General features: G+C 39.4%; 2 protein-coding genes across 2 annotated transcripts in view; both read right to left on the bottom strand.

Annotated features, from left to right (window-relative positions):
* The window catches only part of SRPRB (SRP receptor subunit beta), a 30,113-nt gene extending 11,634 nt beyond the window's left edge, over positions 1-18,479 (bottom strand). Inside the window, exons 1-5 of the mRNA XM_057737920.1 lie at positions 18,277-18,479; positions 17,561-17,655; positions 16,617-16,694; positions 12,647-12,729; positions 7,586-7,722 (exon numbers count right to left, since the gene is read on the bottom strand). Of these exons, the coding sequence (XP_057593903.1) occupies positions 7,586-7,722; positions 12,647-12,729; positions 16,617-16,694; positions 17,561-17,655; positions 18,277-18,430 (547 nt within the window). The 5' untranslated portion in view covers positions 18,431-18,479. The remainder of the gene's footprint in view (positions 1-7,585; positions 7,723-12,646; positions 12,730-16,616; positions 16,695-17,560; positions 17,656-18,276) is intronic.
* Positions 18,480-22,752: 4,273 nt separating this feature from the next.
* Positions 22,753-25,534, bottom strand: part of LOC130855064 (serotransferrin-like) — a 28,065-nt gene continuing 25,283 nt past the window's right edge. Inside the window, exons 16-17 of the mRNA XM_057737919.1 lie at positions 24,916-25,108; positions 22,753-23,248 (exon numbers count right to left, since the gene is read on the bottom strand). Coding sequence (XP_057593902.1) covers positions 23,214-23,248; positions 24,916-25,108 — 228 coding nt within the window. The 3' untranslated portion in view covers positions 22,753-23,213. The remainder of the gene's footprint in view (positions 23,249-24,915; positions 25,109-25,534) is intronic.

The following is a 25,534-nucleotide window of genomic DNA, read 5'->3' as shown; positions in this document are numbered from 1 at the left end:
TTCCCAAGACTTCTTGCACATATGGAAAATTCCTACTTAATCCAGTAAGTTTCTGCGCCCCACTATTTTTAAAATATTTTTATTTTATATTGGATTATAGTTGATTTACAATGTTGTGTTAGTTTCAGGTGTACAGCAATGTGATTCAGTTACACGTATACATGTATCTATTCTTTTTCAAATTCTTTCCCCATTTAGGTTATTACAGAATATTGAGCAGAGTCCCCTGTGCTGTACAGTAGGTCCTTGTTGGTTATCTATTTTAAATATAGTAGTGAGTATATGTCAATCCCAGACTCCCAAACTATCCCGCCCCCACCCCATCATTTTTTAAAAAAGCCTTTTATCACTAGTAGTTTCATTATAAAAGTAAGCTTTATATTTGCACAAGTATTTATATTACAGTAATGCTTATAAATATATTAAGCTGGTGACGCTAAAACTGAGTAGCTCTTTCACAAAAATTTTCCATATCTTACAGACCCTTTCAATCAACACATGTATTGTATACATGTCAGCCAATGTAACAAGAAGAAAAGCTACCAGCTATGTGATTTTAACAAGAGCCTTCACTCCAACAGAAATACCCTACCTGCCATATAAAACTAAACTAAGAGCATTTCCAGCTGATACTATGATGGTATGTTATGGCATCAAATGCACTTTGGTGATAAAAAAGCACTGGTTTGGCACGAGCAGAAGCCAAATAAATATTACTTCCCCTCCTTATACTAAATAGAAGAAATAAAGAGGTCAGGTAATGACCCCAAGACTGGTTCCTGATTAGTCATCGTTAGGGTTATTACTAGCTCACCTTTGAGAAATGCACTGGGCTCTTCATAGACTGAGAATATTAGGTCTGAAAGCGGCCTAAATATCAACTAGCCTATCTTATTTTTATTTTGTTAGAAAAGAGGAGAGATTATTTTATTATTGAGGTAACACTGGTTTATAACATTATACGCTTCATGTGTACAACGTTATGATTCAATTTCTGTATACACTACACTGTGCTTACTACCAAAAGTTTAGTTTCCATCCATCACCATATAGTAGTGGGTGCACATATCTTTTCGAGTTAGTGTTTTCATTATCTTTGGATAAATACCCAGAAGTGGAATAGCTGGATCCCATGGTAGTTTTATTCTTACTTTTTCTGAGGAATATTCATACTGTTTTCCACAGTGGCTGCACCAATTTACATTCCCATCAACAGTGCACAGGGTTCCCTTTTCTCCACATCCTCACCAGCACCTGCTATTTCTTCTCTTTTTGACAACTGTCACTCTGATGGGTCTGAGGGAACGTCTAACTGTGGTTCTGATTTGCATTTCCCTAATAATTAATGATGTTCATTTTCACTAGTGATGAACATCTTCATATGTGTCTGCTGACCATCTGTGTATCTTTTTTGGAAAAACATCTATTCAGATTATCTGCCCATTTTTAAATCAGGTTGTTTGGTTTTTGTTGTTGTTGACTTTAAATATTTTGATATTAACCCCTTATTAGATACTATGATTTAACAATATCTTCTTCCAGTCAGTAGCCTGTCTATTCATTTTGTTGATGGTTTCCTTTACTATGCAGAGCTTTTTAGTTTGATATAGTACCACCTGCTTATTTTTGTTTCTGTTTGCCTTGACTGAGGAGACAGATCCAAAAACATATTGGTAAATCCAATGTCAAAGTCCAAGCTCCCTCTTTTCTTCTGGGAGTTTTATGGTTTCAGGTCTTCTGTTCAAGTCTTTAATCCATTTTGAGTTAACTTTTGTACATGGTATAAGAAAATGGTTTAGTTTCATTCTTTTGCATATGGCTGTACAGTTTTCCCCACACTATTTACTGAAGAGACTGTCCTTTCTCCATTGTATGTTCTTTGCTCCTTTGTTGTAAATTAATTGTCTACTTGTGTGTGGGTTTATTTGTGGACTCTCAATTCTATTCCATTGACCTGTATGTCTGTTTTTCTGTCATACTGTTCTGATTACTATACCATGCTGTTTTGATTACTATAGCTTTGTAGTACAATTTGAAATCAGGGCATGTGATACCTTCGCTTTGTTCTTTTTTCTCAGAATTGCTTTGGCTATTCATAGTCTTTTATGATTTCACACAAATGTAAGGAATTTTTGTTCTATTTCTGCGAAAAATGTCATTAGGATTTTGACAGGGATTGTTTCAGTGAATCTGTAGACTGCTTTATATAAAATGGACATTTTAACAATGTTACCTCTTACAGTCCATGAACATGAAATAGCTTGCCATTTCTTTGTGTCTTCCATTTCTTTCAATGATGTTTTATAGTTTTTAATGTATTGCAGGATCTTAATTCCGTCACCAGGGATTGAACCTGTGCCCTCAGCAGTGCAAGCGTGGAGTCCTAACCACTGAACCACCAGGGAATTCTCATCCTTGGTTAAATTTATTCCTGGGTATTTTATTCTTTTTGCTGAAATTTTAAATGATTGTTTCCTTAATTCCTCTTTCTGCTGGCTTGTTGTTGGTATACAGAAACACAACAGATTTTTATATATTAATTTTGCACCCTGCAACTTTACTGTATTCATTATTTCTAACATGTGGGCAAGTCAAAAATCATCTGCACTCTGGTTATATTAAAACTTCTATAAATTCTACAGCCAAAGTGCTGATACTTTTTGACTCATCCTCATAGGTCTTTGATGCAATCTTTACATATGTTAAATGAGACTGGAAAGAGTGGGCTCCTTGTCTTGTTCCTGATCTTAGAGGGGTAGCTTTCACTTTTTTCACAGTTGAATATGATGTCAGCTATAGGTTTAACATGCACAGCCTTTATTATGTTAAGGTACATTCTTTCTATACCCATTTTATTGAGAGTCTTTATAAGTGGATGCTGAATTTTGTCAAATGCTTTTTCTGCATTTATTGAGATGATCATGGCTTTTACAATGTTGTATCATGTTGACTGATTTGCAGGTGCTGAATCATCCTTGCAACCATGAAATAAATCCCACTTGATCATAGTATATGATCCTTTTAACGCATTGTTCCATTTGGTTTGCTAATATTTTGTTGAGAATTTATGCATCTATGTTTACCAGAGATATTGGTCTGTAATTTTCTTTTTTTGTGTTATCCTTGTCTGGCTTTGATATCAAGGTAATGTTGAACTCATAAAATGAGTTAGGAAGCATTCCCTCCTCTTCAACTTTTTGAAAGAGTTTAAGAATAGATATTAAATCTTCTTTGAATGTTTCATAGAATTTACCAGTGAAACTGTCTAGTCCTGGACTTTTGATTTTTTTGGAAGGTTTTGATAACCGTTTTAATCTCCTTACTAGTGACCAGTCTATTCAGATTTTCTATATCTTCAAGATTCAGTCTTGGAAGGTTGTTTGTTAAGAATGTATTCATTTCTTCTAGACCGTCCAATCTGTTGGTGTAGAGCTATTCACAGTATTCTCTTATAACCCTTTGTATTTCTGTGGGATCTGTTGTTATTTCTCCTCTTTCATTTCTGATTTTACTTATCTGAGACTTCTCTCTTTTTGTTTCTTAGTGAGTCCAGCTAAAGGTTTGTCAGTTTTATCTTTTCAAACAATCAGCTCTTAGTTTCACTGATCTTTTCTACTATCTTTTTAATTTTTATTTCTGTGGGCTATTAGTATTTCCTTCCTTCTACTGACTTTGGACTTAGTTTGTTCTTTTCCTAATTCCTTTAGGTGTAAAGACTGAGGTTTTCCTTGTTTCTTGAGGTAGGCAAGTATTGCTATAAACTTGTACTGCTTTTGATGCAACCCATTGATTTTGGTATGCCATATTTTCATTCATCTTCAGGTATTTTTATTTCCTCCTTTGATTTCCTGACATGACAGTTGCTCAGTAGCATGTTGTTAGTCTCCACATATTTGTAATTTTTTTCAGCTTTCTTCTTGTAGTTGATCTCTAGTTTCATATCTTTGTGGTTGGAAAAGATGCTTGATACAATTTCAGTCTTAAATTTATTGAAACTTGTTTTGTGTCCCAGCATATGGCCTATCCTTGAGAATGCTCCACGTGCACTTGAGAAGAATGTGCATTCTGCTGCTTTGGGATGGAATGTTATCTATCTATCAATCTATCTATCTATCTATACACATATATTCTATCTGGTGTAATGTTTCATTTAAGGCCAATGGTTCCTTGTTAACTTTCTGTCTAGATGATCAATTCATTGACATAAGTGGGATGTTAAAGTCCCCTACTATTATTGCTGCCAATGTCTTCATTTAGGTCTGTTAATAATTCCTTTGGTTTTAGTGCTCCTGTGTTAGATGCTTATATATTAATAAATGTTATCTAATTCATTCATTTATTTATTTATTGGCTGCACTGGGTCTTCATTGCTGCACGTGGGCCTTCTCTAGTTGTGGTGAGTGGGGGCTACTCTTTGTTGCGGTGCATGAGCTTCTCACTGCAGTGGCTTCCCTTGTGAAGCACTGACTCCAAGCGCATGCTAGGCTTCAGTAGTTGTGGCACGTGGGCTGAACAGTTGCACCTCGCAGGCTCTAGAGCACAGGCTCAGTAGTTGTGGCGCATGGGCTTAGTTGTTCCATGGCATGTGGGATCTTCCCAGCCCAGGGATCGCACCCATGTCCTCTGCATTGGCAGGTGGATTCTTAACCACTGTGCCATCAGGGAAGTCCTAAATGTTACATCTTCTTGATGGACTGTCCCCTTTATCATTATATAAGTCCATCTTGTTCTCTTGCTTGGCGTGAAGTCTATTTAATCTGATCTGAGATGGCTACACCTGCTTTCTTTTGGCTGCCATTTGCTTGGAGTATCATTTTCCATCCCTTCACTTTGAGCCTATATTTGCCTTTAGAGCTAAGATGGGTCACTGGGAGGCAGGACACAGCTGAGTCTTGTTTTTTAATACATCCAGCCACTCTGTGTCTTTTGATTGGTGAATTCAATCCACTTATATTTAGGGTGATTACAGATAAATGAGGCCTTAATACTTCCATTTTATCTTTTGTTTTCCAGTTGCTCTATATCTCTACTGTTTCTGTCTGAAATCTTAGCTGGTGGTTTACTATCATGTTTCTCTTAGTTTCCTCCTTTTTCATGTTTCATGTCTCTGCTCTAGACTTATATTTTGTGGTTACCATCAGGTTTATACAAAACATCTTGTAGATAAAACAGTCCTATTTCTGCTGATAGCACCTTACTTCATTTGCCATTATGTGGGTTCTGTTCTTTTCCCCTTCCCCTTTTACATTTTTGTCATCTCAAATTATCCTTTTTGATATTATGAGTTCATTACCAAATTGCAGTAGCTACAGTTATTTTTACTGCTTTTTCCCTTTTAACCTTTATGCTATAACTGTTTAACAACCTATTCTGATGTAAAGTTGCAATTTTCTGAGTCTATCTATTTATTACCTTACTCAAAGTTTTGTGTACTTTTGCCTCTTCATTTCAGGTAGAAGAGCTCCTTCCAACATTTCTTGTAAGCCAGGTCTAGTGGTAATGAACTCCCTCAGCTTTTGTCTGGGAAAGCCTTTATTTCTCCTTTGTATCTGAAGGATAGCTTCGCTGGAAGGATTCTTGGCAGTTTTTATCTTTTAATATTTTGAGTAGGTCATTCCATCCTCTCTTGACCTATTATAGAGTTTCTGCTAAGAAATTTGCTGATAGCCTAACAGGGGTTCCTTTGTAGGCTACTGTCTTTTTTCCCCTGGATGCCTTTAAAATTCTTTACCATTGAATTTTGACAACTTTAATATAATGTGTCCTGGAGAAGGTCTTTTTGGCATTGAGATAATTAAGTGTTCTCTTAGCTTTACAGACTTGTATATCCGGTTCCTTCCCCAGGTTTATGAAATTCTCAGCTATTGTTTCTTTAAATAAATTCTATGCTCCCTTTTCCCTCTCTTCTTCCTCTGGGATGACCATTATCTTATGAAGGATAATGAAGTCAGATAGTTCTCATAAAATTTTATTTTTAAAAAAATCTTAGTTCTCTCTACTTCTACTTGAATCATTTCTACATCTCTATCTTCGAGCTCACTAATTCTCTCTTCCACATGGTCTGCTCTATTTTCAGTGCTTTCTAATGCATTCTTCATCTCATTTATTGACATCTTCAGCTCCAGAACTTCTGTTTGGTTCCTTTTTAGACTTTTAATATCTTTGATAAAGTATTTCTTCTGTTCACTAATTTTATTCCTGAGCTCATTGAATTGCCTTCCTGAGTTTTCTTGTAGCTTGCTGAGTTTCTTTATAACTGCTATTTTGAATTCTCTGTCAGACTGCAATCTTCCATGACTTATGTTTGGCTTCTGAAAAATTATCATTTTCTTTTTGTGACACCACGTACTGTGGTTTTACATGGTACTTGACAAGTTGTTCCTCTGCCAAGGGCATCTGAAGTAGCATATGCCTTTCTTATGTAGGCAAAGCTTTTATTTTCTTTGATTCTCACAATTCAACAAGCTGGAAATTAGAGGCCTTTGTTTTGTTTTCCTTGCTACAGCACAAGTTTTTGGCTTTTCTTACCTGAGCTGCCTCTGGCTATATTTAAGAATTGGCACTTTCCACCCTCTACTACTTCTGCCAGATGTGTCACTGGTACCCTCATTGTAACTGCTTGTGCTCCAAGGTGGCCTATGGCCTCTGCTGCTGCGGGAGTGGGGAAGGTGAAGGAGGCTGAGTCACGGGCACCTTCACCACATCTGGGGTTGTCGAGTTTATGTGCACCACTGCTGTGAGCCAGGGGACTAGGGTCACAGGCTCCACCGCCACTGCTGCTGGGTTCCCTGTGGCCAAAGGAGCCACTGCAGCGAAAAGGCTGGAGTCATGTGTACTGTCTTCCCTGTTGCAACAGGGTTCTCTGGGGCTTCAGGCTCAGCCACTGTGACCAGGGGCCAATATTGCAGGCACTTCCTTCACTGTTACTGAGTTCTACCTCCTCTATGTATTCCAGTCCACCCACCTTCAGAAGTAGACTTTTGGATCTCTCCAGTGTCCTAGCGTGTTAAGCAGAGAAACCTTTGTTGAGTTATGGATGTTTTACTAGTTGTAGAATGAAGGGGAGAGACAAAGAGGACGTCTCACACCTCACGATGCTGACATCACTTCTAATCTGATTTTAAAGTTAATAAAACTGAAGCCTAGTTTTATTGGCTGAGACTAAAAAGTTTTTCATTTTTACGAGGTTAAAGAAAACCACTTCTGCAAACTTTCCTTGATGAAATGGCAAAGTTGTTTAAAAGGAGAGACTTCATCCTGTCCTTCCTGAACTGTGTATCTGATATGACGTACTGTCAATCTGATAAACTTAACTTGGTAAATTAAAGTGATTTATGATTAAAAAAACACTGTATCAAAGAATAAACGATAATAATCACTCCTTTGTCGCTCCTTAGAACAGGCTGGTAAGAGACTGATGAAAATGCCAGAGTATAAATAAATTTTAAGATTTAAAATCCTTAATTTATAGTTCATTAGCGATTATCTCTCATCCTCAATAATAACAACTGTAGATAACTGTATTAATTCTTAGCAGAAATACCAGAAAAATCTCAACTATTATTGCCAGAAAACATGATAGTACCTTGCTTATTGCAAGCAATTAAGAATGATGGTGTATTCTTCAGACCAACACTGTCAAGGAGGACTTGATACAGAAACTCTGCCACATCTTTCACCTCTCGCTGGAAGGCTGCACTATCCACAACAAACACGATAGCCCTATAGGGGAAAAAAAAAACTGGCATGTGAACATGCAATAGTGTAGCACTATAGTGAAAAACAACATCCTTAATTTTGTCCAATTCAATCCTAATGAATAACACAAAACAAACTCACATACAGGTGTGTGCACAACTAAGAAAAAGAGAGGACACAAATTACAAATATCAGAAATGAAAGGGGATATCACTACAGATTCATGGACGTTAAAAGGATAATCAAGGGATACTATAAATAACTCTATACCCCCAAATTTGATAACCTAGGTAAAATGGTCCAATTCCTTGAAAGACGCAATCTGCCAAGACTCACATGAGAAATGGACAATCTGAATAGTCCCATATCTATTAAAGAAATTGAATCAACAATTAAAAACCTTCCAAAACAGAAAGCACCAGGCACAAGTGGGATCACTGGTGAATTCTATCAAACATTTAAGGACATATATACATGTTATATGTCAAATATATTCAATTTTAAAAATTTTAAGGGAAAGAGTATACAAATTCTCTACAATATCTTTCAAAAATAGAAACAAAGGAAATATTTCCTTACTCATTCTGAGGCCTGCATTACTTTAAAACACAAACCAAGACATTACAAGAAAACTACAGACAAATATCTCTCATGAACATAGATGTAAAAATTCTCAAGAAAATACTGGCAAATTGAATCCAACAATGTATAAAAAGAATTATACATCATGATTGGTTCCGGACCCAATTCCAACATGGGGGATAGGGGTTCCCCCCAGCACCAAGCAATGCTCCTGACACCAGCAGGGTGCCCTAAAATTCAACTCAATTCTGACACTATCCACTTTGAGATAGCATCAGATTCCACAGGTTAAGAGTTCAGTCCAAGACTGCCCTCCATTTCAGATGTCAAGTATGAGCCCAGATTGCTTGCTACCTGTCCTTCTGATGGACAGGCTATAGACTGGAAGGTCTCACAGCTCCCTCCTTCAGTTGGACTCATTTGGTAGAGGGGACCTCTGACACCAGTCAAAAGTCCAGTTGTTACCTATACTTCTGACCGACTGGCTATAAATCAGAGGTTCCCATGACTTACCCTTCTTGGATTCAATTAATTTGTGAGAACAGTTCACAGAACTCATGAAATTCATTTACTCACTAAATTATCAGTTTATTGCAAAAGATATTAAAGGATATGAATCAACAGCCAGATGAAGAGATACATATGGCAAGGTCCTGAACAAAGGAGCTTCTGTCCCCGTGGAGTCTGGGCACTGCAGGGTGGCATTCTGGTTCCCCAACCTGGAAGCCCTATGAATCTCATCCTTTTTGGGTATTATGGAGACATGATCATATAGGTGTGACGATTGAACAAATGACCACTGGAGATTGATTCAACCTCCAGCCTCTCTCCTCTCCCCTCCCTGGGTGGAAATGAAAAGGTCTAACTCTCTAACCACATGGCTGGTTCTCCTGCCACCCAGCTCCCATCCTTAGGTACTTTCCAAAACTCACCTCAATAACATAACAAAAGACACCTTTATCACTCTCATCACTTAGGAAATTCCACGGGTTTTATAAGCTCTGTGCCAGAAATATAATTCCAAATATATATCTCTCATTATAAATCACAATATCACAACAACCAAGTGGTATGCAAGGCTGGTTCAACATTCGAAAATCAATTAACATAATCATTTCATTGACGTATAAACTAAAAAAGAAAAATCACATGATCATATCAATTGATTCAAAAAAGCATTTGACAAAATCTAACAACCATTCATAATAAAAACTCCTAGTAAACGAAGACTAGAGGGGAACTTCCTTAACTTGATAAAAGAGTATCTACAAAAATCACATAGCTAACATCATACTTAATGGTGAAAAAAATCAAAGATTTCCTGCTAAGACCAGGAACACAGCAAAAATCACTGCTTTTGCAACATCATACTGTAATTTCAAACTAATGCATTAGGACAAGAAAAGGAAGTAAAAGATATATAGATTAGGAAGGAACAAAAATGTCTGTTTGCACATGAAATGACTGTCTATGTAGAAGATCTGAAAAAAAATCAACCAAAAAGCTCAGAAACTAATAATTGATTATAGCAGAGTTGCAGGATACAGGTTGATACAGAAGCTTACCCAAGTATCAGGGATGAACAAATGGAATCTGATATTAAAAACACAATACCATTTACATTAGCATCCCACAATATGAAACTTAGGTACAAATACATACGAAATCTATATGAGGAAAACTATGAAACTCTGATCAACATAGTCGAAGTAGAACTAGAAAAATGGAGAGATATTCCATGTTCATGGATAGGAAGACTAAATAGTGTCAAGATGTCAGTTCTCCCCAACTTGATTTATAGATTCAGTGCAATTCCAATCAAAATCTCAGTAACTTATTTGTGGATACTGACAAACTGATTCTAAAGTTTATACAGAGAGGCAAAAGACCCAGAACAGTCAACACAATACTGAAGAACAAAGTTGAAGAACTGACATTACCAACTTACTATGAAACTACAGTAACAAAGACAGCATGGTATTGGTGAGAGAATAGATCAACAGAACAGAGTCCAGAAAGAGACCTTCATATATACAGTCATGTGATCTTTGAGGAGCAGAGACAATAAATGGAGCAAAGACAGTCTTTTCAACAAATAGTGCTGGAACAGCTAGATATCCACATGCAAAAAAATGAATCTAGATACGGAACTTACACCTTTCACAAAAATTAACTTAAAATGGATCACATACCTAAACGTAAATCAAAACTACAAAACTCCTAGGAGACAACACTGGAGAAAAATCTAGATGATCCTGGGTTTGACAATGACTTTTTAGATACAACACAATCCATGAAGAGAATCTATGGTAAACTGGACTTCATTAAAGATAAGAATTTCTGCTCTACAAAAGTCAACATCAAGAAAATGAGAAAACAAGCCACAGACTGGGAGAAAACATCTGCAAAAGATATATCTGTTAAGGACTGTTATCCAAAATATAAAAGAACTCTTGAAACTCAACAGTAAGAAAAGAAACAACCTAATTAAGAAATGGGCTGACGATCTTTACAGACACCACACCAAACAAGATTTAAATAGCTTATAAACAGCAAATAAGTATACGAAAAGATGCTCCACATCATATACCATCAGGGAAATGCAAATTAAAACAACAATTAGACAGCATTATATACCCATTAGAGTGGCCAAAATCCAGAACACTGACAACACTAAATGCTGGTCAGGATGCAGAGCAAGTGGAACCCTCACTCATCACTGGTGGGAACGCAAAATGGTGCAGCCACTTTGGAAGACAGTTCGGCAATCTCTCACAAAACTAAACGTACCCTTACTATATGATTCTGCTATTGTGCTCCTTGATATTTACCCCAAAACTTATGTTCACACAAAAACCAGCTTTATTCAGAACTGCCAAAATTTGGAAGCAACCGAGATTTCCTTCAATAGGTGAGTGGACAAACTGTGGTATATGTAGACAATGGCATATTATTCAGCACTACAAAGAAATAAGCTATCAAACAATGAAAAGACACAGAAGAAATTGGAATGCATATTACTAAGTGAAAGAAGCCAACATGAAAAGGCTACATACTGTATGTTTCCCACTATATGAAATTCTGAAAAAGGCAAAACTACAGAGACAGTAAAAAGATGAGTGGTTGTCAGGACTTAGGGGAGAGAAGGATGACCTGGCAGAGCACAAAGGATTTTTAAGGCAGTGAAACTACTCTCTATGATACTATTTATACCTATCATTGTACATTTTTTCAAGTTCCTAGGAGCTACAACACCAAGAATAAATCCTAATGTAAAATACAGATTGAGTGATTATGATGTGTCAATTGAGGTACATCAATTATAACAAATGAACCACAGGGGTAAAGGATGCTGATAATAGGGGAGGTTAGGCATGTGTCGGGGTGGGGTTACATGGGAAATCTCTGTACCTTCTGCTCAGTTTTGCTGTGAACTAAAAATTCTCTAAAAATAAAGTTTTTTTTTTAAATCAAATAATAGCCTCAACTGTGACAGACTGCTCATCACCACCACCTTGTGGGCAAGGAAGCAACAACAAAATACAAAACAAGATAACTTCAAAAATAAGGAAAACAACAAATACCTCATTCCATCAAACCAGATTCCATCAATTAAAACACATTATATCAGGTTCAACTAAGAAAGAAAATACTGCAAATTAAACTATGACACCATCAACTATAAATGGTATTCCAATGTCACAGACATTAAAATGTGTCTTAAAAATAAATGAAATGTGGTATTTTGATTTTCCTCGAGTTCCTATCAGTGTTAGAGACTCAACAAGAATAAAGCACCTTAAACTGAAGCACAAGAAATTTAGGAAATAAGAGTCAGTAATACGAGGGTGAGTCAAAAATGATCCACACTCTGGCTGTAGAATTCATAGAAGTCTTAATATAACCTGAGTGTGGATCATTTTTGACTCACCCTCGTACTAGGACAATACTAAAAGAAATATGAAAATATTCTTCTGTGCTTTTCAGATGTCAATTTTAGATAATTTATGGATAGAAATACATAATGTTGGATTTTAATATCTTCTCAGATGCCACCTACCTTTAAAATTCTTTTTTTCAGATTTTAATAGTTCTACACATTATTAAACTTGTCCTCAGAGTAAATGAAAAATTTACTGACATGATAATAACAGTAAACACTTTCTGAACACTCTGAGAAATATTTTCAAACATTATCTCATATAATCCAAGTGAAGGTGGGCTTGCAACTCAGAAATGCTGACCCCAGGGTTTATGCTCTTTCCACTCCAGGATACCAGGCTGCCTCCAGAATACCACAAGAGCAAACAACACAGTTGGCCTTGATATACAGATTTCAGGGAAGCCCATCCCACTTCCTACTTACCTGGCTGAAGCTTTAAACCGCTCTAAGAACTGAAGTCTCAAGCTCTCATGACCAGGGAGGTCAATCAAGGTCAGGTTAGTGCCCTAAGGATGGCAACAATAATGTTTCAGTCCTGATTCACATTCACAACAGAAATCTTTCATATCAGATCTCAGGTATCAGAATGGTACCCAATTAATTAATGAATCAAAAAAATGTCACTAACTGATTAATGAATCAAACAAATGTTCACAGAGCATCCTCTATTTATAAATCATGAAAGGCTCTGGAGATGTGAGTGGGCAAAAACATGGTCCCTGCCCTAATAGGGCTTATAATATAATCAGAAAGTTCAACACAGTGTAAAATTACATATATATGTAAAATCACAACTTTGACCAATGTTCTGAGGGTATGTGAGAAACCTAACCCTGTATGGGGAAGTCAGGAAAGTCCATCTGAGGCTGGGGAAATGTACCAGTATGAATAAAAGCAAAAACATGAAAAATAGTAATAAACATTCACAAACTAAATATTGTAAGATAAGAACCTATACTTTCTCATATAGCATGTTACCACTACAGAGATCCCAACCTTTATAAAAACAAAACATTCTTTTATATTTCTACTGCAATCTAATTTTAAAATATATGTCCACTAGACACACCATTTATTTGTTCTAACTCTCTCAATATTTTGTGTCAATTCTTGATCCATGTGACAATCACTGAACAGGGTGGGGTTATGCCCCTACTGAGCAGACTGATTAAGTGCCCACTTACATGCTATTCATTCCGGGCCTTCATTCTTGAGCTCAGGTTCAATGCAGATGTGGCTATGCTCAATGCTAAGACTCTTGGGTATAGCCCTGGAACATGTATCAGACCCATGGATCATTTCTCAGAGGTTCTACCTTCTCCACAGCCAGCCTCAACCACTACTCAGCAAGAGGGAGTCAGCAGTACAGCACAGACCTCACATAATTACAGCGGGATACACTGTGACTCATCACTTAGTCTGTGTAAACTTTTATAGGCAATATACAAAGTAATTAGCCTTTTTTTCTTTCTTAATCCTGGTAAGAGTCTAGGGACCTAAGGTTGGGACCCACTATCACATTTCATAATCACCACATCAACTACTATAAACAATCCATGAGATACATTACTAACTCAGCCATAAAAAAGAACAAAATAATGCCATTTGCAGCAATATGGATGGAACTAGAGACTGTCATACTGAGTGAAGTAAGTCAGACACAGAAAGACAAAGATTATATGATACTGCTTACATGTGGAATCTAAAAAAAAAGTACATCACAAATAGTAGAATTACAAAACAGAAGTAGAATCATGGATGTAGAAAAACTTATGGTTACCAGGGGATAATGGGGAGAGGGATAAATTGGGAGACTGGGACTGACATATACACACTACTATATATAAATAGATAACTAATAAGAACCTGCTATATAGCACAGGTTCTATTAGTTAGCACAGCTAACTCAATACTCCGTAATGGCCTATATGGAAAAAGAATTTAAAAAAAAAAAAGTGGATATATGTACATGTACAACTGATTCACTTTGCTGTACACCTGAAACTAACACATTGTAAATCAACTATACTGCAATAAAAAAAACTTTTTTAAATCCCCCAACATTAGAGATTAGGGAAATTATAGGTAGCAATTAACAAAAATATTAATTAAGAACTCTCAGTGTGTGACTTCCCTAGCGTCACAGTAGTTGAGAATCCACCTGCCAATGCAGGGGACATGGATTCGATCCCTGGTCCTGGAAGATCTCACATGCCGCAGAACAACTAAGCCTGTGCACCACAACTACTGAGCATGCGTGCTGCAACTACTGAATCCTATGTGCCTAGAGCCTGTGCTCTGCAACAAGGGAAGCCAGCGCACGCCAATAAGAGTAGCCCCTGCTCACCACAACTAGAGAAAGCCCGCGCATAGCAATGAAGACCCAACACAGCCAAAATAAATACATAAATAAAATAAATTAAAAGAAAAAAAAAAGGATTCTCAGTTGGTAACAGAAAACATTTTTATTGTATAATAATAAATATAGTCAAAAAAGCTGTCAGAAAATAGCCAAATGCAATGTGTATGTTAATGTCAAGCTCGCATCAACAGTAATTTCATTTATATCTATGTAACTGAGAATCAAACAATTCTGACTATTTAAAAAAATAATATAAAAAAGTATGGATTCCAAAAGGTTAAAAAAAAAGATACATTACTAGATACATTCCTATTTTGAGAGACTAGATCTAAAATATAAACGGGGTGGGAAAAGAAGTAAAATAGAAGGAAGGTTTTATATATTCAACAGAAATTTGCAAGTCTCATATGCAATGCTAAGTTTGCTGATAGGCATATTAAAAAAGCAAAAAGAAATAGGTAAAATTTTAATAATGTATATTACATAATCCAACATATCTAAATTGTCTTTTTAACATATAATAAAGAAATCAAGAAACTGATATTTTACATTCTTTTTTTCACCTCAAGTCTTCAAGATCTGGTGTATATTTTAAACATACAGCAGCCTTCAATTTGGACTACTCCCATTTCCGGTGCTCAACAGTCACACAGGCCAGTGGCTACTCTGTTGGAAAGTATAGGTCTAAGGCATACCCTGGAATATCCCACTGAAAATATCTAGTACAAGTGCTCCAAGAACTAAAGATCTCCCAAATCAGAAATTTCAAAATCTGAAACCTTGGCAGTTTAAAAAGGTCTGAGTCAGAAACAGTGCCATTATTAAAAAAAGAAAAAATATCTCTAAGACATTTAAAAGGATATCTCTTTATCTTTGCTTACAATGTGTAATACTGGAGGTACCAGAAAAGGGAGGGAGGGAGGGAGGGAGGGTGGAGGGGGACCCAAGGAAAAGAGGAAAAGGTCTCTAGAATCACCATTCTAATTCATCCATCTATACATCTAACGCCTCCAACCAGCCACCCACCTATCTTCCTTCCACTCACTCACTAAACACTTACTAAGCACTACAATTGGTTTGGCGGTCACTATCTACATTCTGGAGCCATAGAGGTACCTGAAAAGCCCTTCTCGTGATTCCTCATTGGTATTTTTAAAATATACTCATGCAACATTGTAAAAGCAAGATTGTAACAACAAAAAAATCATGTCTGCTAATAGGCTCTTATTAAACAAAAACTCAACATTAGCTGACAGGAGTAAAAGCTTTCTGATTAGATTGTCTTCACTTTCAACTGTGATCATGTATTACTTTTCCATGTGTACCTGTAAGATTTTTCTGTCATGTCTCAAAAATAAAGGCTTTAAGAAAGCAAAAAAAATTGTACAGTACAGCCACATAATGGAATACTATGTGGCTCATAAATCAACCAGGTAGTACTATGTATGCAAATGAGAAAGAAAAAAATGACAACAAACCCAAGCTGTATCAGTTATATTGTTAATTTAAAAAAAAGGGGGGGGGGGACAGAGTATTAAAAAAGAAAAAAGTAAATATATACAGATATGTTTGTATAGCATAGACCATCTGGAAGACTATACAGGAAAATGGTAAGTTATTACTTCCAAGGAGAAGACTTGTAAAGAGGGATAGGAAAGGCAAAATAAGTTTTCACCAAATATCCTTTTTAACCTTCTGAATTTTTGCCCCATATACACGTACTAAAGAAAATGGCTTAATGCTCACTCTTAAGAACTCATGGTAAAGTTGAAAAGAAGACAGAAACACAAGCTAATAAAATGTGATGTAACATCAGTGTGCATAAGGTACAACAAAGCAGGGGAGGGCATGATTAAGTTCACTGCTTGGATGGTCGAGAAAAGAATTTGTCACATGCACAATATTTATCCATTAAAATATGCTATGAACAGTACCTATGCCCTCAGACTAATTTATCCCAGAAATGTCTCTTCCTGACACACCAAAGTAAAGTAAAGCTGTCAGACTCCCCACATTTTAGGAACCTCTTACCCTGCTATTGTTGACTCTGTACACAGCAGAGCTGTCAGTGATGGAAGTCTGAGTGTCTCTGTAAAGGCCTGTTAACAACTGTAAAACAAAACAAAACAAAACACAGTATGGGGGAGATCAGAGCACACATAAATAGCAAACCTAAAGAAAGTAACTTTAACTCTCCTAGGTATATGGTCAAACAAACGAATGTTGCTTACAATAGCTGAAAAGGACCATATTGATTGTTTTTTCCCTTTTGCTTGTAGAAAAATCGAATTAACTGCAAACTTCATTTTCCTCTCCGCAATGAGAAGAGAGGGAAAACTATTATTTTTAAACCATTATTTTCAAATAATAGTTTCAAATGGTTAGTGGCCAAATTTACAGCCCTTCCATCAGCATTTGCAACCATCAAAGATAACTAGAGATTACATTTCTTTAGTGGAAGGGAAATAATTGATACTCTCAAAAAAGAAGCGTAATGAGGAGAAAACCTCTGCTACTCTCTGCAGCAAAAACCAAATATTTAAAAATACTACACAGATTAAAAATAAATATTAGTGAAAAGAAGCCTAAGTAGCCAATATGTAGAAGAATCACCCCTTTAAAAAGTTTCTTTGACAAATTCTCAGAAGAATTATACACTGTATACAGATTATCATCCTCTATCTCTTCAGCTGTTCTGGCATCCTTAGCCATGGCATGAAAGTAGTGAGTATATAAAACCCTTACATGGGATAAGGGCTAAATCTCAGTACGTGGCAAGTGCAAGAGAATAAATGTGGTCAAGAAATTCCAGTTTAAGAGTTTTTCAAGAGTCTTTTCATCTGCCCAAGTGAGTCAAGAGTTAACTCCCCAATCTGTCAGCAACAGCTTCTTTTCCAAAGTAAATCTCACAGGAATAATGGGATGCCCTAAAATTTCCTATCAGGTTTAAGAGAGGTATAAATCAAAGCATTTACTCTGACAAAAAGCAATGTTTTCCCAGAGTCACAAAGGCCAACAAGAAGAACAGCTCTTTGACTGCTCCTTCTGCTCCGGATGAACTTCCAGAACACTGTGGAAGAGAAAAACAACCAAAATTATGCCTTGATTATCAACAATATGCATGTATGGCTGGGCTGGGGGAAATTAAGAAGTCTACCACAGAACACTTCATTCATCTGGAACTTACTTTCCTTGTTATTGCCACCATCATAATCGTTGTTGTTGGGAACTCCGCTGAGTGCCAGCCACTATCAACTGTCAACTTTTCTGCATCTGCACCCCCTACCCCATTGCACAGTGTACTCCTCAAGTACAATCTTGCTTTATTAACTTTGTATCCCCAGCGCCCAACTCACAAACACAGGATGCTCGAACTTGGAGCCAAGACCACTTGAATCTTGGTAGCCAAAGCAAATGGAAGGGGGAGACCCGCGCGTGCAGGCAGAGCTGGGGTCGTAACCCGTGCCCAAGGACCAGGAAGTCACTCCGGGGGTCACGGGGAATCCCCTTGAACTCTGCGCTGCTCCTGCTGCTGCAGGCAGGAGGGCAGGGTGGTATATGGGGTGAGTCTCCCTCTCTAGACACCCCCCAGGTGCCATCTCCGCCCCGCGTCCGCGGTCTGCACAAACCCAGTCCAAGCTCTGATGCCCGCCCGCCCTGCACCCGCCATATGCACCGGCCGCCTCTTTACCCAGCGTCAGCAGCACCGCGAGGAGAGCCACCACGACTGAGAGCAGCGTCGGGTCCCTCTGCTGCAGCTCCTGTCGCAAGGAGTCCAGGTATGGCTGGAAGGCGCCCCGGACACCGCCGCCATTCCCCACCCGCCGGGAGTCTGCGGAAGCCATGGCTGAGATCGTGCTATCCGGCACAGCAAAGCAACGTGGCCCTGCGCTGTGCGCAGGCGTGCGAAGCGGAGCATCACGGGAGCGGTAGTTCCTAAGTTGTATTTCCTCCTTCGGAGGCCGGGATCCCGAGGAACCTGATGGGAGTTGTAGTTCTCTTGGACACTGTGCTCCCACCGAAAGACTAAGCAGCCAGCCACAGGTGAATGACACGCTCATCCTTTAAGATGTGAGTCAAATGTCGCCGCTCTCTTCATGGTGGTTGACAAAATGATGGAGGAATAAAATGAACGGCTCAAGAAATCTCCCCTGAGAATTTCCAGTCGCCCCCTTCGTAAGGCGAGGTGAGTCTTGTGAGGAACTCAAGCATTATACAGACCTTTGATGTGGCACAAGGTGTGATGGAAGGTGTAAGGTGCGGTATGGGAATGCAGAAAGGGGCGCCTAGTCCACGTGGGTTCAGAGAAAAGCTCCTGGAGGAAAATGACAGGAACTGAGCCGTGAAGGATGAGTTTGCCTCTGCAGGCGTAACAGGAGAAAGGGTGATCTGTGCAGAAGAAACTGCAATTCAGTGTTCCTACACTGTAAATCTAGGGCTGCAACTGAGACACCTACGTTAAGGGAAGCAGTCGGGAAAATCAATGGGAGGGGCAGGGGCTGTTGAAAACTGTCACTCTTGCCCTAAGAGGGCAGCCACCATTCTGCCAGGCAGGTATGTGGAACCAAGGTGTCCCGTTCTTCACTTTTTCAAGAGAAGCCAGAAAGAAAGGTTTTAAAGGGAACTTTTCCACTTTTCAAATTTTAGCAAGTAATGAAAACGTGTAGCCCAGATAAAACACCTCATCAGGTCGGAAGTGGCCGGCCTAGGGGCTGCCAGTTTGCAGTCTTTGTCATTAAGCAGGTGTCATTTCAGCAGAAATAGCAGGAGATGAAGCAGGAAATGTTGGCAAAAAGCAGACGTGAAGGGACTGTGTGCTATGCTGAGGAACCTAGACTTTATCTAGAATGCAATGAGGAGTTTCAGTTGGGAGTGAAATAGACAACTGGCAGGTCAGCAGCGAACTGTGGTTTGAGAGACAAAAGACTGGAGGCAGGGAAACCAGCTGGGGACTGTTGCAGTGTTTTGGCAATGATGCACAGGGTCTGAACCAGGGATGAGTGGAAACTGTAGAAAGGAGGGCACAGGTATGAGAGATAGTTAGAAGGAAAATATATAGGATTTGGTGATTGATTGGATACGTTGAGTTAAGGAGGAGGAGAGCTATCAAGACTGTTTCTGAAGCACTCAGTGTGCATTGCTGGGGAGATCAAAGTGCTTAACGTGAATGAGAGAACTCAGTTGAAGGGTGTTTGGGGCCGGTGACATAACCGGGGTGAAAATTGCCTCTTTTGTGTATATGCAGTTTCTGGTGCCTCTGGGAAGTCTAAAATCTTATGTTAAGCAGGTGATACAGTAAACAAATGTGAAGTATCTGCAATAGGTGCTGGATTTTCATTTGGGAGGCATATGTACACGAGCGGCCATTAAATTGTACAGAGCATGAGTGAGGAGGAGAGGGAACCGCACAAAGAAGGCTGAGAAGGGACAGTCAGCGACACAGGAGTGAAACATGTCCTGGAGGTAGTCAGCAGCATCTCTGTGACAGGTAATGAGGGCCTAAATGAACAGTGAGCTCAGGGAGAGCAGCGCGGGGGAGGGGAGAGGAGGTAATGAGGATAATTGCTCACATTAATGAGTGCTTGCTAGAGCCAGGCATTGTTCTAAATACTTTAAATTTATTAACTTGTTTAATCCTCACGATGAGCCATTTTCCCAGTTTTACAGAGGGCGAACTGAGGCAGGGGTTGAGTAACTTACCCACTGATCCCAGGCAGCTGGGATCCTTTGTGCTTGACTATATACTCTAACACAGGAAAATTCATTTTCCAGGCATTTCATTGCTAAAGGTAGGCAATAGGGACTCCAGATTAAGGGAGTATGTATTAGGATGGGCGGTTAAAGTAAGTAAACCAACTACTATATTTTAGATTAGCTTTAAGAATTAAAACTATCAGAACCGATGGTAATCTTACCACAGTCCATTTTTTTCTTTCTCATGGTCCTGATCCCTCCTCTGTATCCACCACCCAACACACACAAACACACACACACACACACACACACACACACCACACACACGCAGAGTTCCTTTATAACAACTTCTGTTAGGGACTGAAAATGCAGGGAAGGAGGAAGGGCCGGACATGGAGAACACCTACCAGAACTGTCCTCACTGTGTAAGGATTTTTAGTCAGAGCCATGTGAGTTAAACAAGTGCCATGTCGGCAGTGAAATTTGGGAATGAGGAAGCAAGGCTTTGATAAGATACTGTCATGCTGTTTCTTCAATTTGTTTCCTGGGGATTATGAAGGCAGAAGAAATGTGCACACCTTCCACACTCGCGTTAGAAGGTGGTGCTGCCATTCTCAGCAGGAGAGAATGGCTTCGGAGGCTTCCTGTCCTCTCACATCTCCACCTCTGGGACTCCACAGGCTCCCGGGAGCTCTGTGGGGATGGATGCAGAGGAAGGACGTGCAGACACTGACTGCTGCTGGCTGAAAGTGCTCTGCTCCCTGATTCTAACAGCAGATGGAGAGTTACAGCAAAACCAACATAGACCATTTTTCCTTCTCTTCCGTTAATTAAAATGTCTGATTCACTGGGTACATTTTTCTCTCTCCTGTTCCCAGCAGCTCCAAATCACGATGGAACTTATCTCAGGCTCAAGGACACCAATCATGTGATTCCTATACTCTGGCTTATCTCTTTTAACTCTGTTGCTTTGAAAAAATGGAGGATTTTTTTAAAAAGAATTAAAATGAGATATTTATTATAGTAAAAACTCAGCATCATAATGAAATAATGAAAGATCAAAGAAGAAAAACACAAATCACCTTAGTTTTTATACCGATAGTATCTGGTGAACATGATTTCAGACAGTTCTCTGTACAGAGAAGGCAGTCTAGGGGGAGGAATAAATAAAAATAAACAGAAATTATTTTCAGAGACTATAATATGGATTGTTGTGTTCACAGTCCCTAGGATAGTGCCTGGATCATGGTAGGTACTCAGTACATTGTTGATAAAATTAGATTTGTTGATTCATTGCAGTAAGACAGACCACACGCCAGAGGAACCGTGGGGCATCTCACCAAACAAAGGAGAAGAAAGAATTATAGGATTTGGGGCAAGGGTGGAGTTTAGGTGCATATTACATAAGGCAGAGTGTTGCTAAGCTCAAAGCAAAGTAGGGCTGTGTGCAAAAAAGGGGAACATCATGTCTGGACTGCAAAGTGAACCCAGGGTCTGTTTCCTAGGATACCAGAAAGTTGAGAGATGTGGACTATTGGGTTCAGAAGCCCCCCAGCCTGCGGTTCTTCCCCAGAGTTTAAATCGAGGAGTTAGGAAACAAAGGGGCAAACTGGAGAGTTGTTTAGAAGGCAAAATCAACAGAACTTGCTGACTTTGGCTGTGGAATGAGGGAAAATAGTGGATTGAAATTTGGCTCCTCAGTTTATGACTCCTGTGAGTGGGTAGCAGACCATGTCTTTAACCAGTAAGAAATGTTTGGAAACAATAGTTGGATTAGGGAAGCAGGAGAGGGAAGGGGTAAGATTTTTTTTATTTGTTGGGCTTCTGATTGCTGTGAGAACTCTACAGGATAGATGCACAGGCAGGAGGAGGTGTGAGTGTAGGATGCTGGAGGCAGGGGTCAGAACTATAGATGTAGATGCTCAGGAGTCATTCTCATTGCTTAGGGAGGTCCTGAAAAGTGGGAAGAACACTAGATCAAGAGAAGAACCCCAGGAAGATTACCCTACATTTCAGAACTGGTAGGATGAGCCCACATAAGACCACAAGAGGACAGAGAGGCAGGAACCAAAGCGGAGAGCTGCTGTGTCAGAGAAGCTGGGGGAGGGGTCCAAGGAACAGTGAGTGGTCAGCCATATCAAGTTAGTAAACAGACTCAAGGGTGAAAGAACCAATTGGTTTTCACAGCTGGCAGGTGGGTGGTGACCTTGACCTGAATAGCTGCAGGGATGTGAATGGAGCAGAGGACTGATTTTTCTGTGTTCAGCCATTAATAACAAGTGAGGTGTGGAAAGAATGAGGCTCCACCTTTCAGGAGCTCCACTAAGAATGGGAGGAGACAGGGCAGTGACTGCCGTGGGAGTTGGGGTCAAGGGATGATTTTTAGTAAGAAGAGGTTCCAGTGATTCACTTTTCCAAGCAGTAAGACTCAGGACTTCAAGTATACCTGATGACATTTATTAAAAATATTTTAAATATGTAAATCGCCTATATTCTTTTTCTGTACTGCCTTGAGCACACCATCTCAGTACTTACTCTGCATCCTCCTTCCTGCCCCTTCCCCAGCAGCACACACAGACACACTTGCGCGTGCACACACACAGCCTTATACACTTGATTCTATTATAATGACCACGCAGACCCCTTTTAGAGAAAATTCCTACTTGGAGGTGTGGCAGTGGGAAAGAGCAAATGAATTTTGAGCTCTGAAGGAAGGGCTTGTTGCACGTGTATTTAGTCTTTCCAAACATTTAGGGAAAAAATGAAGTTTTTAAAAGATAAAACCAATAGTAACTTTTATTTTTATTTTGTTCTGCAGAGGTGCCACCACCAAACTGTGAAGGCAACCAAACCACTCAGACCAGCGAAACCAGGCAAAGCATCTGGGTCCAGTGAGCTCCCATCTCCATCACGTGGTGGCCCCACTGTTGGATTTTAAGTTCTGTGGAAAGTGCAGGCTTCCAGGAGGTCTGTGGGGGCAAAGCAGAGGGGTAGGACAGTTAAAATCTCCCTATATTTATTTTCGGTTAAGTGAATCAACATTTAAGACTGATACAAAAGTGCCCCAGACTCGTCGCCCTGCTAACACAACACCCATAATGCAGCCCGTGGATCAAGGAGTCATTCTGACTCTCAAGTCTTATTAAAGAAATACACTTCATAAGGCTGTAGCTGCCATAGATAGTGATTCCTCTGATGGCTCTGGGCAAAGTCAACTGAAAACCTCGTGGAAAGGGTGCCGTTACGAACATTTGTGATTCATGGAGAAAGGTCAAAATATTAACGTGAACAGGAGTTTGAAAGAAGTTGATTCCAACCCTCATAGGTTGGAGAGATTCAAGACTTCAGTGGAGGAAGTAATTGCAGACTTGGCGGAAATAGCAAGAGAACTAGAATTAGAGGTGACGCCTGAAAATGTGACTGAATTGATGCAATCTTATAACAGAACTTTAACGAATGACGAATTGCTCCTTATGGATGAATAAAGAAGGTGGTTTCTTGGGATGAAATCTACTCCTGTTGAAGATGCTGTGCAGATTGTTAAAATGGCAACAAGGGATTTAGAATATTATATAAACTTAGTTGATAAAGTAGCAGCAGGGCTTGAGAGGACTGAACTCCAATTTTGAAAGAAGTTCTATTTTGGGTAAACTGCTATCAAGCAGCATTGCTTGCTACAGAGAAATCGTTCAAGAAAGAAGAGCCAATTAAGCAAACTTAATGGTTGTCTTATTCTTAAGAAATTGCCACAGTCACCCCAACCTTCAGCAACCACCACCCTGATCAGTCAGCAGCCATCACCACCGAGGCAGGACCCTCCATCAGCAAAGAGATTGTGACTCGCTGAAGGCTCCAATGATGGTTAGCGTTTTTTAGCAATAAAGTATTTTTTAATTAAGGTATGTACATTGTTAGACATTTTTCAGACATAGTGCTATCGCACACTTTGCAGTGTAGTATAAATGTAACTTTTATATACACTGTGAAACCAAAACCTTCATAGGACTTGCTTTATTGCAATATTCCTTTATTGCAACATTCTGAAACTGAAACTGCAATATCTCCAAGCTATGCCTGTGGTGTGTATGGCAACTTTAGAGTAACTGGAACTTATCATTGTTCAAGCTCTCAGGAGCAGCGCCATGTAAAAGAACTCTGCGATGCTGGAAATATTCTCGTTGCTTAGCTATGTGGAGACACATGTATCTGTTGAGCGCTTGAATCATGGCTGGTGTGACTGAGGAACTAAATTTAAAATTTTGTTTGATACTAATATAAATGTAAATTCCCACATGTAGCTAGAGGTTTGAACCATTTTGAACAAGGCAGCGCTGTATAAAAAGGTGTTTAGAGCAGAGCAGTGGGCATGGGCACATAACTCTCTTCCTTTTCTTCTTAATAGCATGGACTTTTGCATGTCCCGGGAGTCAGTATCTCAGTGCCTTCAGCCCGTGTCCCCTTACCCTCTGCCCATACAAGTAGCCTTTCATTCATGCTTGGATTGCATTGTTCCCTCATCATTTCATCTTGTCTGTTGGTCATCTCCTGGGGACTACAGCCTGCTCCTCATTTTGTAACCAGCACCCAGAAGCCCGCGCATGTTCACTTTGCAGGTTCCATGTCCTGTTCCTCTTACCACTTGAGCCTGAGCATCGTCCCACGTTAGCCACAGCCTCAACATAATTCGCTCCTAAGTAGGCACGATACGTTGTTCCGTTCCCAAGCGGAGCCAAACATTTCGTGTCATCCCTGAACAGAAGGTCCTTGGTTTTAGAGCTGAACAAACAAAAACTGCTCGGGCAGTTACTGCCATCTTTTCCAAATTGATCCTGTGAAATGGACAGAAAGTGCATGAGGACCTGTGGCAAAGAGCTGCTGGGAATACACGGATTGGATGGAGGAGACTGGAAGCTGGGAACTAGCCCTGCGAAGAAAGGGAAGCTGCAGGGGATGCCTCGGGATCTTTCCACATCCACCACCTGGCATTCACACAGTTATGGACCCCAAGTCTGTGCTTGCATGAGATCCCAAAGTCCTCTCTAGGGTCCATCCTGGTCCCATCTCCCTGGGGAAGTCCCTCCCTCCCACTGCTGACTTCTCTGATCTCTGTTCCCCACTTCATTGGCCATGGTCTTGGAGGTGGCTTCCAGGAAATGAGAGGGCAGAAACATGTCCCTTTTAAGTATTATCGTCAAAGAAGATATTAAATATGAGCCACCCAATGAGGGGTGGTACAGGTAGTTCACATTTGACTG

This window comes from Hippopotamus amphibius, chromosome 6, assembly GCF_030028045.1.
Source record: "Hippopotamus amphibius kiboko isolate mHipAmp2 chromosome 6, mHipAmp2.hap2, whole genome shotgun sequence".
Classification (NCBI taxonomy): domain Eukaryota; kingdom Metazoa; phylum Chordata; class Mammalia; order Artiodactyla; family Hippopotamidae; genus Hippopotamus; species Hippopotamus amphibius.
The sequence above is the reverse complement of the archived record's forward strand: the minus strand, read 5'-3'. Positions and strand labels throughout refer to the sequence as shown.